Raw genomic sequence first — 17555 nt, forward strand, 5'->3', positions numbered from 1 at the left:
ATGGTCGGATACTTGGTAGTGTAGATGAGCAGAGGGATCTTGGTGTCCATGTACTCAGATCTCTGAAAATTGCCACCCAGGTAAATAGTGCTGTGAAGAAGGCATATGGCGTACTGGCTTTTATTGGTAGAGGAATTGAGTTCCGGAGTCCTGAGGTCATGTTGCAGTTGTATAAGACTCTGGTGCGGCCGCATCTGGAGTATTGTGTGCAGTTTTGGTCGCCATACTATAGGAAGGATGTGGAGGCACTGGAACGGGTGCAGAGGAGGTTTACCAGGATGTCGCCTGGTATGGTAGGAAGATCGTATGAGGAAAGGCTGAGGCACTTGGGGCTGTTTTCATTGGAGAAAAGAAGGTTTAGGGGTGACTTGATAGAGGTGTACAAGATGATTAGGGGTTTAGATAGGGTTGACCATGAGAACCTTTTTCCACGTATGGAGTCAGACATTATGAGGGGGCATAGCTTTAAATTAAGGGGTGGTAGGTATTGGACTGATGTTAGGGGTAGATTCTTTACTCAGCGAGTCGTGAGTTCATGGAATGCCCTGCCAGTAACAGTGGTGGACTCTCCCTCTTTATGGGCATTTAAACAGGCATTGGATAGGCATATGGAGGATAGTGGGCAAGTGTAGGTTAGGTGGGCTTGGATCGGTGCAACATCGAGGGCCGAAGGGCCTGTACTGCGCTGTATTTTTCTATGTTCTAAGTTCTGATAATATGGGGAGCTGTGCTTAAGTCCTACTATGTTGGATTGTAGATTCAATTAAAAATATCTGGAATTAAGAGTTTAATAATGACCATGAAACCAACAACAATTTTCAGAAAAAACCCAATTGTTTCACTAATGTCCGTCAGGGAATGAAATATGTCATCCTTACTGACCTGGCTTACATGTGATTCCACACATGTGGTTGACTCTTAACTGCCTTCTGAGCAATTAGGGATGACAATAAATGCTGGTCTGACCAGCAATGCCCACATCATGTGAAAAAATTATAAAATAAATCCTTAGGCCCTGAAAATTTAATTATCTTTTTTAAGTGCCTTTGTTTGATTTTTTTTAAAATCTCTTGTCGTCCTATCTTCCTCTCACTGTTTTTCATTTTCTAGGCATAATTTTCCATGAAATTAACTGTTGTAATTCATATTTCCTGATCTAGATTCTCTTTGTATCTGTGAGCATTCTTAACTCTGGTTGAAGAGACATGTTGCTTGTCCTGCTCTCCCATGTCATTACCTCTAGGTGTCTCTAAATAACAAATGTTACCACTCAAAAGCTCACAAGTCTGTTAGCTTAGTGACATGCATGAACACTCCTTCATACCCAATGCAAATTAGATTAGATTTTTTTAGATTAGACTTACAGTGTGGAAACAGGCCCTTCGGCCCAACAAGTCCACACAGACGCGCCGAAGCGCAACCCACCCATACCCCTACATTTACCCCTTACCTAACACTACGGGCAATTTAGCATGGCCAATTCACCTGACCCGCACATCTTTGAACTGTGGGAGGAAACCGAAGTAAACCCACGCAGACACGGGGAGAATGTGCAAACTCCACACAGTCAGTCGCCTGAGTCGGGAATTGAACCCGGGTCTCAGGCGCTGTGAGGCAGCAGTGCTAACCACTGTGCCACCGTGCCGCCCACCAAATATTGAGCAATTATATTTATGTTTTGAATAGTGCATACACTTTTGCTCTTAACAATGGTGGGAGGGATAGTTTACTGGAATAACCAAATGGTCAATTAATCATGGCACTGGAGTAGATGTTTATTTCAATAAAATCACTAAAGGTTTTTCTGGAGCAGCTCATTTCACTGATGCTCCACTACTCAGACTTCTTTGCTCAATTTAAAGTTTTAAAACGTTTTGCATAGACCATTGTTGGAATTGTGAGCTCTCACACAGCATAAACAATGGGGCAACTGGCAGCTGGGTGAATAACAGGATGAGCTCTCTAATTTGCTCACCAGATAGTTTTAAGGATTGAGCTCTAAACAGTGAATTTGCGTGGGGGAACTCAATGTTAAATCAGTACAGAAACAAAGATTGAATTGAGAGAGAGAGAGAAAAAGAGAAAGAAGTACAAAGCAAATCATTCATCTTTCATTTTTGCATGGAGTGAATATTTTTTCATCCATGGGATATGAGCATCACTGGCTGAGTCAGCATTTATTGTCCATTCCTAGTTGCCCTGGAAAAGGTGAGCTGCCTTCCTTCACTACTGTAGTCCATTGTGGTCAATGCTGTTAGAAAGTGAGTTTAGATTTTGACCCAGCAATGATGAAGGAATGGTGATATATTTCTAAGTCAGGACAGGGAGTGGTTTAGTAGAAAACTTGCAGATGGTGTTGTGCCCATGTATCTGCTGCCCTCGTCCTTCTAGATGGTAGTGGTTGTGGATTTGGAAGGGGATGTTTAAGGAGCATTGGTGAATTTTTGTGATGTGGATGGTACACTCTACTGACAGTGTGTGTGGAGGGAGTGTATGTTTGTGGATGTGATGTCAACCAAATGAGCTGCTTTGTCCTAGATGGCACCAAGGTTCTTGAGTGTTGTTCGAGAGGTGAGAATATTCCCTATATATTTCAATCATACAAGAATCTTTCTCTTACCTTCCTTTGCTGAAAACAATGGTTCTGGTATTATTGCCCCAGCACTTTCTGGTGCTGCATTCAACGAACAGTGTATCACAGTCAGTATTGATTCTGCTGCCTGACTTTGAGGTGCAATAGTGGTAATGTTAATGGACTGTAATCCAGACCTCTGGGTTAAATTTCTGGGGTCATGGTTTCAAGTCCCATTCAAATAACTCCAGAAGGACTAGTCTCCCATCATCAACTCACTTTTGTTTTAACACATGAATAATCCTTGACCTTAGTACTGTCCCATTTAGGATCAAGTACCAAAGTCAAGGACTGTTCATATGTAAATAAAGAGTGATTTGGTGATGGGAGACCAGTCTTTGTGGATTTATTTCAGAGACGATGAGAGTTGGATCATAGTGTGCTAATACCTTAGAGGATGATAACTAGGGCTTGACTACGTACCATTTCTAAGGTCGACCCCTTTTTAAATGTTCATGCAAAGGTGTCAGGATGGATGCCAGGTTATGTATGAACTTTCCATAGTAATTTACCAGCCCAAGAAATGATCTAAAGCTCCTGGACAGATGTGGGAGCCGGGATGCCTTTGATTATCCTCACTTTATCTTCCAACAGGTGTAACCTGGTCTTGTTGACTCTATAGTCCAAAAATGGCACTTGAATGGCCTGTAATACACATTGTTCCCTTCTTAGGTATTCACTGGCTTTGGAAAAATTTCTTAAGACTATATACTTATTGTTCCTCATTAGCTTTCCATATTATTATTATTATTATTATTAGGATGTCATCTAGGTAAATGGCAACCTGAGGTAGACCTTGCAAAATGTTCTCCATTGTCTGCTGAAAAATTGAACATAGCGACAATGCGCCAAATGGTAGTCTCATATATCAGGACACCCACTGTGGTAGATGGTGATATTTGGATTCAATTAAAAACAAATGGGATTAATGGCTGGCCTAATGATGACCATTTAACTACTGCTGATGGTCAGGGAAAAATCGATCGGATTCAGTTCCTTCAGAAAAATTTATCTCCAATTCTTACCTAATCTGCTGTACATTTGACTCCAGACGAAAAGCAATGCAGTTGATTCTGAAGTGGCCTAGTTAAGCGATTCAGTTCCAGGGCAGGAAGGGATGGGCAGTAAATGTTGGTCCTGACAGTGATGGCTATATTCTATGAAAAATTTTTTTAAAATGTATATATACATTTACTTTCCATCATATTGCCATTGAATAGTAATCAAGTGTGGGACTAAACTGAAATTTCAATAATGTATTGTGCCTGGGACACAGACTAATTTTAACCCATCCAGATAAGATCACCAGCAACATCCTCAGTAGTCTAAGTACTGCAATATATTTTGTTACAAAATGTTGTAGGCACTAATCAATACATTTTAAAGTATTTGTCTCATTGAATCCTTGTGCGTCCTTCCTGCCTTCATGTATTTATTGAATGAGTACTAGTGCCCAAAAGTTATGAATTCCCCAAGAACCAACACTAATCTGACTTTAACCAGATCTGAGCTAGAAGAAGCCCCAGATTGATTCCTTCATTTTTTTGAATTATAGAGGAGCAAATCTACTCTTCTGATCATTATACAGTAGCTCATGTTGGAACTGCATGTAAGTGAGCATTGGGTAAAGTGAAACTAAGATTGCTGTGGTGCTGGCTATCTTCAAAACTTACACAAATTTGAATACTTGAAAGAAGCCCCAAATGTAGAATATTGCACAATCATGAGTCAATGCATTCACATGGAAATCAGATAATTTATAAAGAATAATGAGTAGACAAGCTATTCACTGGCAGAAATGATGAAGAGTACATGTAAGCTCCCAATTCTGCACCTGTATTCCTGCCTTGTAGTATAAAGCTAGGATCTACCTTTGTAACAGCACAGCAAAAATGTTGTGAGTTATAAGAATGATTTATTACTAATTGTTAAACTGTAATGGAGGATTGGCATATATACTTTTGTATTCAAATTGTTAAGATGAATTATAGGACCGTTGCTTTATAGGAGCATTAAAGAGTCAGAAAAACAAGGTATTAGAGTAACTGAAAACGCTGTTTCTCTTCTGCATTTTTGACGTGCTTATCACTTAATGAAAATATTTATCTAGGATTCTCCAACGACCAAAATGAGTCCCTGGAAGATTAGTCTTCTGGTCCTTGCTTTAGTTGTCTACATCATTACTCTGGTTATGAATGCTCTTGCAGGACGAGGATCACAGTCAGGTAAGGTTTACCAAAAGCTGGTATGGTTCAACCTTAGAAACTAGAAAACACTTGAGCACATGATCTTGATCCATCTGAGGTCACTTAAAACCCACATTGATGAACAGAATAAAAAAAAGTGTTAGTCTGGATCAATCTTCTGCTTGATTGTATTAGTTTCAGTTTGCAAACATTCAGGCTAAAATTGCATTCAGCAGCCCCGTAAGCTGCTGCATTCATTTGCTCTGGTTTTAAAAATATCTTGTTGGAAGCAGGCACAACTCAAAGTTCTCCATATCCACCGAAGTCGAGTTCATTTCCATTGAGAGGTTCGATACATTTTGCCAGTTTTATAGTTCTATAGTTAGATTGCATTGAGACTTTTACATGCAAGAAGACTAATTTTCAGAAGTTTTTGATGATTTTCTTTAAATTTAAAACTTATAACATGCCATAATATAAGTGAAAAATAGATTTGTATATATTTGTAAGTCTTTTTCACCAACAGGTTACTCAAGATGGTATTTTTATTGTGGCAAACCCAACATTGACTGAGTTAATTAAGTTTTCTCAGCTCTGTGATGAAGCATCTGAACAAGTTGGACCCAGGACACTACCCTGAGAAAGGCCTGCTGCTCTGTTTTGTGATGAGATGGTTAACTTTCAGCAAACCTTACTCCTTCCTTTGTACTGGATATGACTCCAGTCAGTGGAGAGTTCCCTCCCACCTCATTCCTAAAGACTCTAGTTTCATTAGAGTGCTTTGATGCCATACTTTGCAAATATGACCTTGAGGTTCAGGGCAGTAAATCTCGCCTCATCTTTAGAAAGCACCTGCTTTATTTTTGTTTTGATCAAGGCTGTATTGTCCAGGAGCTGAATGGCCCTGAAGAAACTGAGAGTCAGTGAGCAAGATGTTCTTTTACAAATGTCACATGATAGCACTGTCAATGACCCCTTATATTATTTGATTGGATAATTGGATTTGTCCTTCCTTTTGAAGACTGAACATATCCAGTCTTATCCAGGCAATATTACATGATGTTAGGTAGATGTCAGTGTTGTAGCTGAACTGAAGCAAGTCTTGAGACTGGTTATGGACTAGCAGTCTCCAGTACAACAGCTGGGATGATAACTTTTGCAGTAACCAGTTACTTCATCAATTCCTTGACATCATGTGGAGTGAATTGAATTAGCTGAAGATTGGCATCTATCTGGTGACTTCTGGAGAAGGCCAAGATTGATCATCCACTTAGCACTTCTGGCTGAAGATTGTTGCAAATGCTTTGGCCTTGTCTTTCTCACTGATGTCTTGGCCTCCCTCCTCAATGAGGATGGGGCTATTTCTGGAGGCTCCTCTTCCAGTGAGTTTTATAATTGTCTACCACCATGCATGACTGGATGTAGTAGGACTGCAGAGCTTAGACCTGATCTGTTGATTTGTCACATTGCTTAATGTAGCTCTGCATATCGCACACTGTCTCTGCCATTATGAATATATATTGACTTGCATTGTAGCTTCAGGATGACACCTTATTTCTCAGTGTATTTGGGACTGCCTCTGATGTGTCCTCCTGCCTTCTTCATTGAATGAAAGTTGGTGCTGGTAGAGTGGGTAGAGTGGGGAATGGGTAGATGATAAGATTGTGAAGGAATTGACTGTGGTAGAATGCAATTCTGTTATTTCTGATGGTTTTTAGCATTCAAGGATATGGTCTTTAGTTATCCGATCTGTCCTCATTTGTATTTAATATGGTATTGGTGGCTAAAGCATGATTGCAGAAATTCTTAGTGTGAGGAATTTTCAATGTACAGTGGTGATTCCTGTCTATACCGTCATGGTGAGCTGCATCTGGCCCCATGGATGGGTCACCATTGCCGTGTCCCGTGCCAGACCCACACTCACACTACAACCAGGAGCCACTGGCTCTGCTTTCTGCTGCCTCACCAACAACCATGAGATCCTGGCTCGGGGTCTACGACAACCAGGTGTCCTTGGTTCTTCTGAAGTCACCACCCCACTGATGCCTGGAGTCCCTATTCCAGGCATACCATACCACTGCCGCTTCAGCCACCTCCTTGTCAATGCCTGGATTCCCTGCTCCAGACCCACCACAATCAGGAGTCCCTGGCTCCAACAAGTCTAGACCATCAGTCACCAAGTGTCCTGCTCCAGCCTCTTGCCTCTTCCGTCACTGCCAACATGAAGAAGATGAAGAGAAAAGAAAAGAAAGAAGACAACAGTGGTAGAAAAGAAAGGAGAAAGTGGGCACCTGGAGCTGACAGACCCAGGAGCCTAAGTGCTGTCTACCTTCCAGGCACTGCCTTTTTGGAGTTTCTAAAATGAGCATGACCTAATTTCACTAATTGGTTAAAAAGTCCTTAGCATGATTCTGCACCAACCAGCTCAAGTATTTGTTACCACTGTACAGTGTTTGTATTTGTTTAAATTTAATTAGAGTTATTTTCCTTCATATTATATGACCGTGCAGATTTTCAGTTGTCTAATAATAGCATTTGTCAATTTGCTAGGACCTTTTTATCAGTCTGTTGGAAACATATCAAAGAAATATGATACTGAGTTGACCCCTGCAGGATGGACCTTCTCTATTTGGGGAGTTATTTATACCTGGCAAGCTGTATGGCTTCTGTATGCATGCATTGGATTATGCAGAAGGTAATATGGTGCTCCAGTTAATGTACCTACATTCATTCCTCTGTATCTGCATGTGTTCTGTTCCTGAGAACCCACATGAATGATGAAATTTGAGAATGCTGACCTTGATAAAAAAATTGTTTAATAGTTTAAAATATCATGAATGTGCGATTTTTGCCTGCTGATATTAATTTTTGTTGTTTTTTTTGGTGTGTTAGGTGAATTCATGGTTTTGTGGATAGAAAGGATTTACTGTATTGTCTCTAATCTATGCATTTTCATAGAATAGAATCCCTACAGTGTAGAAACAGGCCATTTGGCCCAAGAAGGCCACACTGACTCCAAAACGCATCCCACACACATTTACTCCCCCTACCCTGTAACTCTGCATTTCCCACGGTTAATCCAACAAACCCACACATCCCTGGACAATATGGGCAAATAGCATAGCCAATCCACCTAAACTGCACATCTTTGGATTGTGGAAGGAAACCGGAAAACTCAGAAGAAACCCAAGCAGACATAGGGAGAACGTGCAAACTCCACACAAACAGTTGTCCAAAGCTGGAATTGAACCCGCGTCCCTGGTGCTATAAGGCAGCAATGCTAATCATTGAGCCACATGCCATAATAAGATTGCTCGTTGAATATCATTGAATATTGTTCAATCTCCACCCATAAGGGCAGTGCAAAAATAGGTAGATGTGGAACAACTGGAGCTATGAAATCAGGTTAATAAAACTGTAAATGCTATTTTATTTCGACATAAACATAGGTTGTCAACTTTACTCACTGCCTCCTGATCTGCGACCTCCACCTTTAGAAGAAATGAAAAGAAGTAGGAGAGAGGAGGGATACATGACTGAAATTGAGCAAAATATTCAACTTAAGTTGGAGCTTTGAGTTTGCTGTCCTTGTCCCACTCCTTCACTGATCAGAATAAAGTTAAATTGAACTAGTTATAACTGGTTTATCACTGAAACAAAGTTGCTCAAAAGCAGATGCAAAGATTACTGACAAACAATTTGAATTATGCAAATATTTAAATCTATCCTTTCCTAATAAAAACACTCACTCCACTCTGAAGAGAAATAAATAAATGAAAACTCTAGAGTGTAAACTTCAAAGTACTGTGTAACTAATTGTTAAATTCATTGTCCCAAACTGTGTTCTGATTCTGAAGGCAGTGGGAGTCTTCCCGGAAACTGGTTGACAGCAGGATTCTGAGCCTGTGTTGGAACATGATCATCTTGTTTGAAGGTAGTTCGAGCTTTCACTATAACAAGATTTCCATGTATGACTGGATTCTGAGCTTCCCTGGACTTTGTGAGGCTTCTATTAATTCCACAATGGAAGTGGAACCTCAACGATCTTACTGTACATCATAGTTAGATCTATGATGCTGCTGCTGGGGTTAGTCACCACTTCCAACAGTAAGGGATAGTTGCAAGCTCCGTGCAGACAACTGTGCCAAGTTAGTGTCTGATAATGAATCACTACCATGCACAGTTTTCTCTGTATGCCACCCTATGAAAGTCTTCAGCAGCAGAATTCATATATGCTCTCAACCTCCAGCAAGTGACACCCCCAGCACTCTTGCATAGGTGGCAAGCCCTTTGTGACCGTCTTCACCACATGGAAATCCCATCTCTAAGCTATCCTTTAACTTACACTCAATTTAATGTATCTGAGCTGGTGTGACTGTGGTGCCATTCCTTCATTATCCTTTTATCCCACCACTGGTTAGGTGGCAGTTCTTGGAGTATCTGAAAGAGAAGGGTACAAGGATATGGGGAGGTAAGCCAGAGTTACCCATTTGAAGATTGTAAATCAGAAGTAATTATAGAATGAGAGATAAGTGGATAAGAATTTAGGTATGATGATTCCATCATCTTTTGATTATTTCAGTTCTCCCTCTGGCCACAGCAACAGTGATGTCTGCTCCAAAATTGATTCACACAGTCTTCTCCAAAACCGTCATGCTTGTTCTCTGCCAGTTATCTCCAGATTGTATTAGAGTACAGGTTCACCCAGAGATGAGGAGGAATTTCTTCTCTCAGTCAGTAGTGAGTATGTAGAAATTTTTGATGATAGAAAGGTGTTGAGCTGGGTTGTTAACATATCCAAGGCTGAGATAAATGTTTAAATAGTAAAGGAATTTAGGATTATGGTAAAAAGCAGGAAAATGGAGTTGAAGATCGTCAGATTTAAACCTTCCCAGGGAGGTTAACGAGTATAGTACAATGAGTGACCTGGCAGTGTATGAAATGTGGTTATGAGAGTTGCAGCGGTGCTAAGTGTATGTCACTGAAACTGAAGGTATGAATGTTAGTTTGAATTATGAAAATTGGGCTAGTGAGGGATTGGTGTTTGGTACATTGAGTCAAATGTGAGGTGACAGATGCAGTTGTCTTTGACAGTGCACTAAATAATTTTTATGACTGGTCTGAGCTCTTGTGTAGCATTGTGACCAGGTCCTTTGGATGAGAAGTCTGACATCAACCAACATGGCTGTCTGCTGTCATTGCCATTGGAAAGTTTGTGTGAAAGTGGTCCTATTTGGAAAGATGTTTTCTCTTCAATCTCCACAAGTTGTTCAGTGCAATGTCAGAAAATTTTTGAACATGATCTCTTCCCCAGCGCAATATAATTTGCCTTGCTTCCTGTTCAGACTGCATTCCACAAGTAGCTGCTTGTCCTGAACAGAAACAAAGCTGGTTTTGATTGGTTCACTAAGCCTTGCCTCAACAAAACCACTCAGTAAGTTATTCAGCTCTGGCCCAGAGATCAGTTGTACGAGTTAGCGTCAAGTTACTATGCTGTCTGTGTCAGTGAGAATAGACATGGATTAGTTAAGCATCAATCCTCAAGCCTGCTTTTGGGGTCTGGCCAATTGAGGTACCAAGGATTTAATACCCATCAATTAGATTTCACCGTAAATCCCTTTAACTATTTTGAGGATTTACTTAGTTGTCTCTAAGCAACAAAGCTGGAGCAAGGACCAAACATCAACAAAATACCATGACCTTGTGATTTGTTCAATGATTTAAAAGACTGGCAAACAATTATATCTATAACAGGACATGGTTAGGAGAGACTGCAACTCAAATCCCAGAGTATTATGTACAGCTTTGGTGTCCTTGTTTTTGAAAATGAGAGATAATTATGTTGGAAGCAGTTTAAAGAAGGTTCGTGTTACAACTCAACTAGATAACATGCTGGAATTCAAGTCCCACTATTCCCAAAGTCATCACAAAAGTTAAAGATTTTAAAATTATGCAAAGTTCACCAAATTACCTGATTTTCAGGTAAACCCAAGTTGATATAAAGGTTTATACACAAACAAGAATGATTATTTATTGCTTGTAATTAGACACGAGCTACAGATAAGTAGTTATGAACCATCAGTATTTAATACTACTAATTACAACACCTATTGCCTTTGCACAGACAGAATTTGATAGGTTAGGGGCAGAGGGGATCAAAACTGGAAATACAGTTCAGTGGTCTTTGTTCCCAGGTTCTGTTATTGAGATAATCTTTATCACTCTCCTGCTGGCCAGCACGTTGCTTCAGTCTTCTCCTCAGATGCTTCCACGTGTTGATAAGAGACAAAGGCGGCTTGTTCCCTTATATAAGACCTGTCATTTATTAATTGAAACATCATAGAATGCCTACAGTGTGGAAATAGGCCATTCAGCCCATCAAGTCTACACAGACCGTCCAAAGAGTATCCTACCCAAACACCCTGTAACCCCTCATTTACCATAGCTAACCCACCTAACCTACACACTATGGGACAATTTAGCATGGCACATCCACCTAACATGCACATCTTTGGACTGTGGAAGTAAACCAGAGCACCCAGTGAGGACTCATGCAGACACAGGAGACACATACAAACTCCACACAATTGAATCTGGATCCCTAGCACTATGAAACAGCAATGTTAACCACTGTGCCACTATAACCTATAACAGTTACATGAAAAATAAGCTGATTCCTTCAGGTTTACAATGAGTTTTGATTATAGAGAGTGGAGAGGCTGCTCCTGAGCTGGGCAAGAATTGAAAATGTTTCTCTTTCTCTATCTATCTCTCCCTCTCTGTATGAATTGTTCCCAACTCCAAGCTGTTGAGTGACTTGAGAACCAATCACAATTGTTGTTGGCTGGTAAAAAGATCTCTATCATTGATGACTGCTAATTAGTCCATACACCAGTCAACTTTGTGAAGTCAACAAAGGTTTGCATTGTGTACTCCCTGGGCTCTAAATCATCATCACAAAGTCATAGAGATTTATAGCACAGAAACAGACCCTTCGGTCCAACTCATCCATGCCAACCAGATATTCCAACCTAATCTAGTCCCATTTGCCAGCACCCGGCCCATATCCCTCCAGATCCTCCCTATTCATATACCCATCCAGATGCCTTTTAAATGTTGCAATTATACGAGCCTCCACCACTTCCTCTAGTACACGTACCACCCTCTGCATGAAAAAGTTGCCCCTTAGGTCTCTTTTATATCTTTCTCCTCTAATCCTAAACCTATGCCCTCTAGTTCTGGACTCCTCCACCCAGGAAAAGACTTTGTCTATTTATCCTATCCATGCAACTCATGATTTTATAAACTTCTATAAGGTCACCCCTCAGCCTCTGACACTCCAAGGAAAACAGCCCAGCCTATTCAGCCTCTCCCTATAGCTCAAATCCTTCAACCCTGGTAACATCTTTGTAAGTCTTTTCTGAACTCTTTCAAGTTTTACAACATCCTTCCAATAGGAAGGAGACCAGAATTGCTCGCAATATTCCAAAAGTGGCCTAACCAATGTTCTGTACTCAATACTCTGACCAATAAAGGAAAGCATACCAAACACCTTCTTCCATGAGTCAATTGGCCCATCTGATCAAGTATCATTGTAATCTGAGGTAACCTTCACTGTCCACTACACTTCCAATTTTGGTGTCATCTACAAACATAGCTCCAACTAATTCTTGTTCAAAGAGTTCTTCACTATCCTATCTATGTGTGACTCTACTTACAAGGAGCTATGAACCTGCACTCCAAGGTCTCTTTGTTCAGCAACACTCCCTAGGACCTTACCACTAAGTGTATAAGTTCTGCTAAGATTTGCTTTCCCAAAATGAAGCATCTCGCAGTTATCTAAAATAAATTCCATCTGCCATTCCTCAGCCCATTGGCCCATCTGATCAAGATCCCACTGTATTGGGAGGTAACCTTCTTTGCTGTCCACTACACCTCCAATTTTGGTGTCATCTGCAAACTTAGCTCCAACTAATTCTTGTTCAAAGAGTTGTTCACACAGTGCCTGCAAATGCGTGATCACAGAATCAAACATTGATTTTAAAACAACCTAGTCCACTCATTTCAGTCCACAGTTTTTTTTTAAACACTTACTCATGTGATTTATTCCTGTAATGAAAATGTTATTTCACCATGAACACGCTGGGCATTTACCTATTGTTTGTTCAGAGAGTAAGGTGTCATCTTTATTGAGATCTATAATATGTTGAGGGAACTTAACAGTCTGAAAGGATGTTTTTCCATGTGAGGGAGTCTAGAAATTGGGGATGCAGTCTAGAATAAGATTCCTTCCCTCAATGTAGATTGGGCTGTTGAACTCATTCAGGGCTGAGTTGGATTTCTGTTAGACCAAGGAATGATGGTTAAGAGAATCAGGGTCAGGGTTCAGGGTAGATGGGAAAGTAGAACTAAGACCACAACTAGACCAATCATGGTGGAACAGGCTCGAATGTCTAAATGACCTACTCCTGTTCCTGAGACCCAGTTTCAAAATCAGTGAATCGTATTAGCACTTGCAGAGTGAGGCAATTGGTCAGGTCACTCCACTAGCTGTTAAGAATATAATGAAATAAAAATTACTGCAGATGTTAAGTGTAATTGTAGAATAGTAGATTGGCTGCAGATTGTGGACATTTTAGTTTCCTTCAACTAACATAATCATCAATTAAATATTAAATGAAAGTCAAGACCATATGCAGTCTGCAGCTAAATCAAGAGCAGCAAAGATAAATGTTTATCAACCAATGACACCAGGTACCTATTTTGTAATTTTAAAAAAATGGAATTAAAAGTAAATGAATAAGGGCACCAGGGTAATCAAATATGATTCACTTCCCATGTTAAAGTCGTGCATTCTGTTGTTGTTAGATAATAGTTTGTGTGTTCATGTGGATGGACCAAAACTTGGAAGTGTAGTAAACCGTAAGGAGAATATTGATAGACTTCAAAAGGTCATAACACAGGTGGAGGAATGGGCAGATAATTGACAGATAAAGTTCACTACAGATAAATGTGAAGGACTCAGTTTGTTGAAAGAATAGGAAGATGTAATTGAAATAAAGGCTACAAATAAAGGTGGCATGATGACACAGTGGTTGGCACTGCTGCCTCACAGTACCTGTGACCTGAGTTTGATCCCAGCCTTGGGTGACTCTGTGTATGAAGAGTATATCTTTTCTCTGAGTGGGTTTCTGCTGGGTGTTCCAGTGTCCTCCCACAGTCCAAAGCTATGTGATTTAGATAGATTGGCCATGCTAAATTGTCTCATAGCCACAGGGATGTGCACACTAAATGGATTAACCAAGGTAAATGTGAGGTTATGAAGATCGGGTGGGCGGTCTGAATTTGGGTGGGATGCACTTCAGAGGGACTTCAGGCTGCAGGTTTGAATAGAGTTATAGAGTCATAGCGATGTACAGCATAGAAACAGACCCGTCAGTCCAACCTATCCACGCCGACCAGATATCCCAACCCAATCTAGTCCCACCTGCCAGCACCCGGCCCATATCCCTCCAAACCCTTCCTATTCATATACCCATCCAAATGCCTCTTAAAGGTTGCAATTGTACCAGCCTCCACCACATCCTCTGGCAGCTCATTCCATACACATACCACCCACTGCGTGAAAAAGTTGCCCCTTAGGTCTCTTTTATATCTTTCCCCTCTCAACCTAAACCAATGCCGTCTAGTTCTGGACTCCCCAATCCCAGGGAAAAGACTTTGTCTATTTATCCTATCCATGCCCCTCATAATTTTGTAAACCTCTATAAGGTCACCCCTCAGCCTCCAACACTCCAGAGAAAACAGCCCCAGCCTGTTCAGCCTCTCCCTGTAGCTCGAATCCTCCAACTCTGGCAACATCCTTATAAATCTTTTCTGAATCCATTCAGGTTTCACAACACCTTTCTGATAGGAAGGAGACCAGAATTGCATGCAATATTCCAACAGTAGCCTAACCAATGTCCTGCATAGCCGCAACATGACCTCCCAACTCCTGTCCAATACACTGTCCAATGAAGGAAAGCCTTCTTCACTATTCTATTGACCTGCGACTCCACTTTCCAGGAGCTATGAACCTGCACTCCAAGGCCTCTTTGTTCAGCAACATTCCCTAGGACCTTACCATTAAGTGTATAAGTCCTGCTAAGATTTGCTTTCCCAAAAGGCAGTATCTCGCACTTATCTGAATTAAACTCCATCTGCCACTTCTCAGCCCATTGACCCATCTGGTCCAGATTCTGTTGTAATCTGAGGTAACTCTCTTCGCTGTCCACTACACCTCCAATTTTGGTGTCATCTGCAAACTTACTAACTATACCTCTTATGCTCGTTTATGTAAATGACAAAAAGTAGAGGGCCCAGCACCGATCTTTGTGGCACTCCACTGGTCACAGGCCTCCAATCTGAAAAACAATCCTCCTCCACCACCAGCCTCTGTCTTCTACCTTTGAGCCAGTTCTGTATCCAAATGGCTAGTTCTCCCTTTATTCCATGAGATTTGACCTTGCTAATCAGTCTCCCATGGGGAACCTTGTCGAATGCCTTACTGATGTCAATATAGACCACATCTACTGCTCTGCCCTCATCAATCTTCTTTGTTACTTCTTCAAAAAACTCAATCAAGAATGGTCTTTATCTGCACGGTCAGGGGCAAATATTAAAAATCAGTGAAAGTGGTAGGGTAGGTGGAGAGTCTTTAAAAATCATGGAATCCTGGGCTTTCTTAATAAGGGTGCCAAGTAGAAAAGCAAGGAAGGTGGGACAGTCTTCTGGAGGGTGTATAAGGTGCTGTCTAATGGCAACTTATTCCTTAGTATATTTTGATTTTTCCAGTCTTGCAAACAAATGCACCATTGTTATTAATTTGTTTCTTCTTAATATGTATTCACACAGGAGTGCCCTTACATGGATGCCTTCCATACTATCGTGCCCTTTTTACATCATTTGGATTACAAATAATCTTTTGAATATAGGTTGGCTTTTTCTTTGGGATAGAGAGTAAGTGACAGAAAGCTACTTCAATCATATTCAGTAAGATTGCCATAATTATTCTTGTAGTAAATGCTGTCTTTTTAATTTGGCAGAGTGTGTTAATATTCTACCAAGATGCTGGAGTTTGCATGGTTACCTTCTTCCTCAGCTTTAGGAGATCTCTCAGGAATTAACACTTCCCACTTTTAGTGAAACTGTTTGTATAGCAAAATTTTGCCATTTGTTAAAAGGTTTCCAGTTGGGAGGGAAGAGTAAACTAACATGGAAAGTTGAACAAGGTTAAGTGATTGTTAAAAGATTGTGTCATGTAACAATGACAGGTAATGCAATGCTATTCCTCTCAAGTTATGAATGTAGAAAGCTTGATAGTAAAATGAATTAATTTACTTTCTTTCCTGTAAAACAATAAGAAGTTGTTCCTTTGTGCTTTGAACAGGGCCATTGCGAGGTATATATGTTCCCTGTAAAACTGATGCCCTTTTCTCCCCTATCTACCACCACTGGGGAAAGCAGGATAAATCCATGGTAAATTCAGTTTTTGTTGGGACCAACCTGTTGTGTTACTCCAAAAAGTCAACCATACCCAAGGTTTTAGTTACTCCATTCCCCACCCAAATCAAAAATGGACATAAATTTATTGAATTGCAGTCTGCAGTTTGATTTCTGTTCAATCTTTTTTTCCAACGCTTAATCATAGTCACCAATTTTAGAGGGTCAGGCGTATTACAATCAGGAGTAAGGCCAATGCTAATAATATATATTACCTTGCAGAGTAGATAGAAAACTCAATAGACTAAACTAAAAGTGCCAGATCCAACCAACTGCTAAAAACAAATCTGTAAATGGAGACCTGGAGTTCTCTGTCCAAAATATGTTGAATGTGCTCAGATAATTTGGTAATACACGTTGGACAATTATCATTTTATTGTTCACTAATAATGAATTTTGGATAAACGTGCATAAATGGAATCACAATAGGGATCAGATTCCTGAGAGGTGGTGTCCAAAACTGAAAGTAATATTTCAGATACAATCAAACTGCTGCAAGGATGTCTTTTCTAATCCTTAAAGGTCCAACAAATGTATCAATCCTTTCTTATCTTTGATCTCCACCTATTTGACTCAAATGAACCTGTATTATTTTTACACCACTCTATTGAAAATATAGTACTTCCATCAATAGAGCATTTCTGGCTGATTCTGCTTCTCCTCTGAATATTGATTTAGTAATAGCACATTCTTATTAATTACAATTTGATCAACAAGTTCAGGAGATTAAGAGCTAATCACAATTTCAAAACTTCGTGAACTTCCTGGTCAGTTGAATGCTGTGCAGTTTCTCTTACACCATACAACTGACTTCTTACTCCGAATTTGCCCATTTATTTGCCATTAAACTCACTGCAGAATGTTACTGTTTATCATGTAAAATGCTTTGTGAATGACACGATACTTAATGCAATTCTGTTCAAATTATTTCGTTCAAACTGGGAACAATTGATATTGCTCAGTCCCATTGGTGTGTATAGTCAATTGCTGGAGATTTAACAGAATTTAAACATTTCAAATTTCAAATTTAATTTTCCTTGCCCTCTTCCTCTCTCTCTCAAATGTAGTCTTCCCTTTATCTCTCTTCCTGTATGAGATTTAAATTTAGCCTTTATTCCTTCCTCATTCATTCTCATTTCTGAAATCCTAATTCTTCATTGCTATCACAACACTGAAACATAATACAATCTGAAAGG

General features: G+C 40.1%; 1 protein-coding gene across 2 annotated transcripts in view; it reads left to right on the forward strand.

The window, feature by feature from the left end:
* The window catches only part of si:ch211-161h7.5 (uncharacterized), a 56105-nt gene that overhangs the window by 15884 nt on the left and 22666 nt on the right, over positions 1 to 17555 (forward strand). For both annotated transcript variants that reach the window (XM_060824300.1, XM_060824301.1), the window contains exons 3-5: positions 4743 to 4857; positions 7369 to 7513; positions 15712 to 15816. In XM_060824300.1, the coding sequence (XP_060680283.1) occupies positions 4743 to 4857; positions 7369 to 7513; positions 15712 to 15816 (365 nt within the window). The remainder of the gene's footprint in view (positions 1 to 4742; positions 4858 to 7368; positions 7514 to 15711; positions 15817 to 17555) is intronic.

Source organism: Hemiscyllium ocellatum, chromosome 4 (assembly GCF_020745735.1).
Source record: "Hemiscyllium ocellatum isolate sHemOce1 chromosome 4, sHemOce1.pat.X.cur, whole genome shotgun sequence".
NCBI lineage: Eukaryota > Metazoa > Chordata > Chondrichthyes > Orectolobiformes > Hemiscylliidae > Hemiscyllium > Hemiscyllium ocellatum.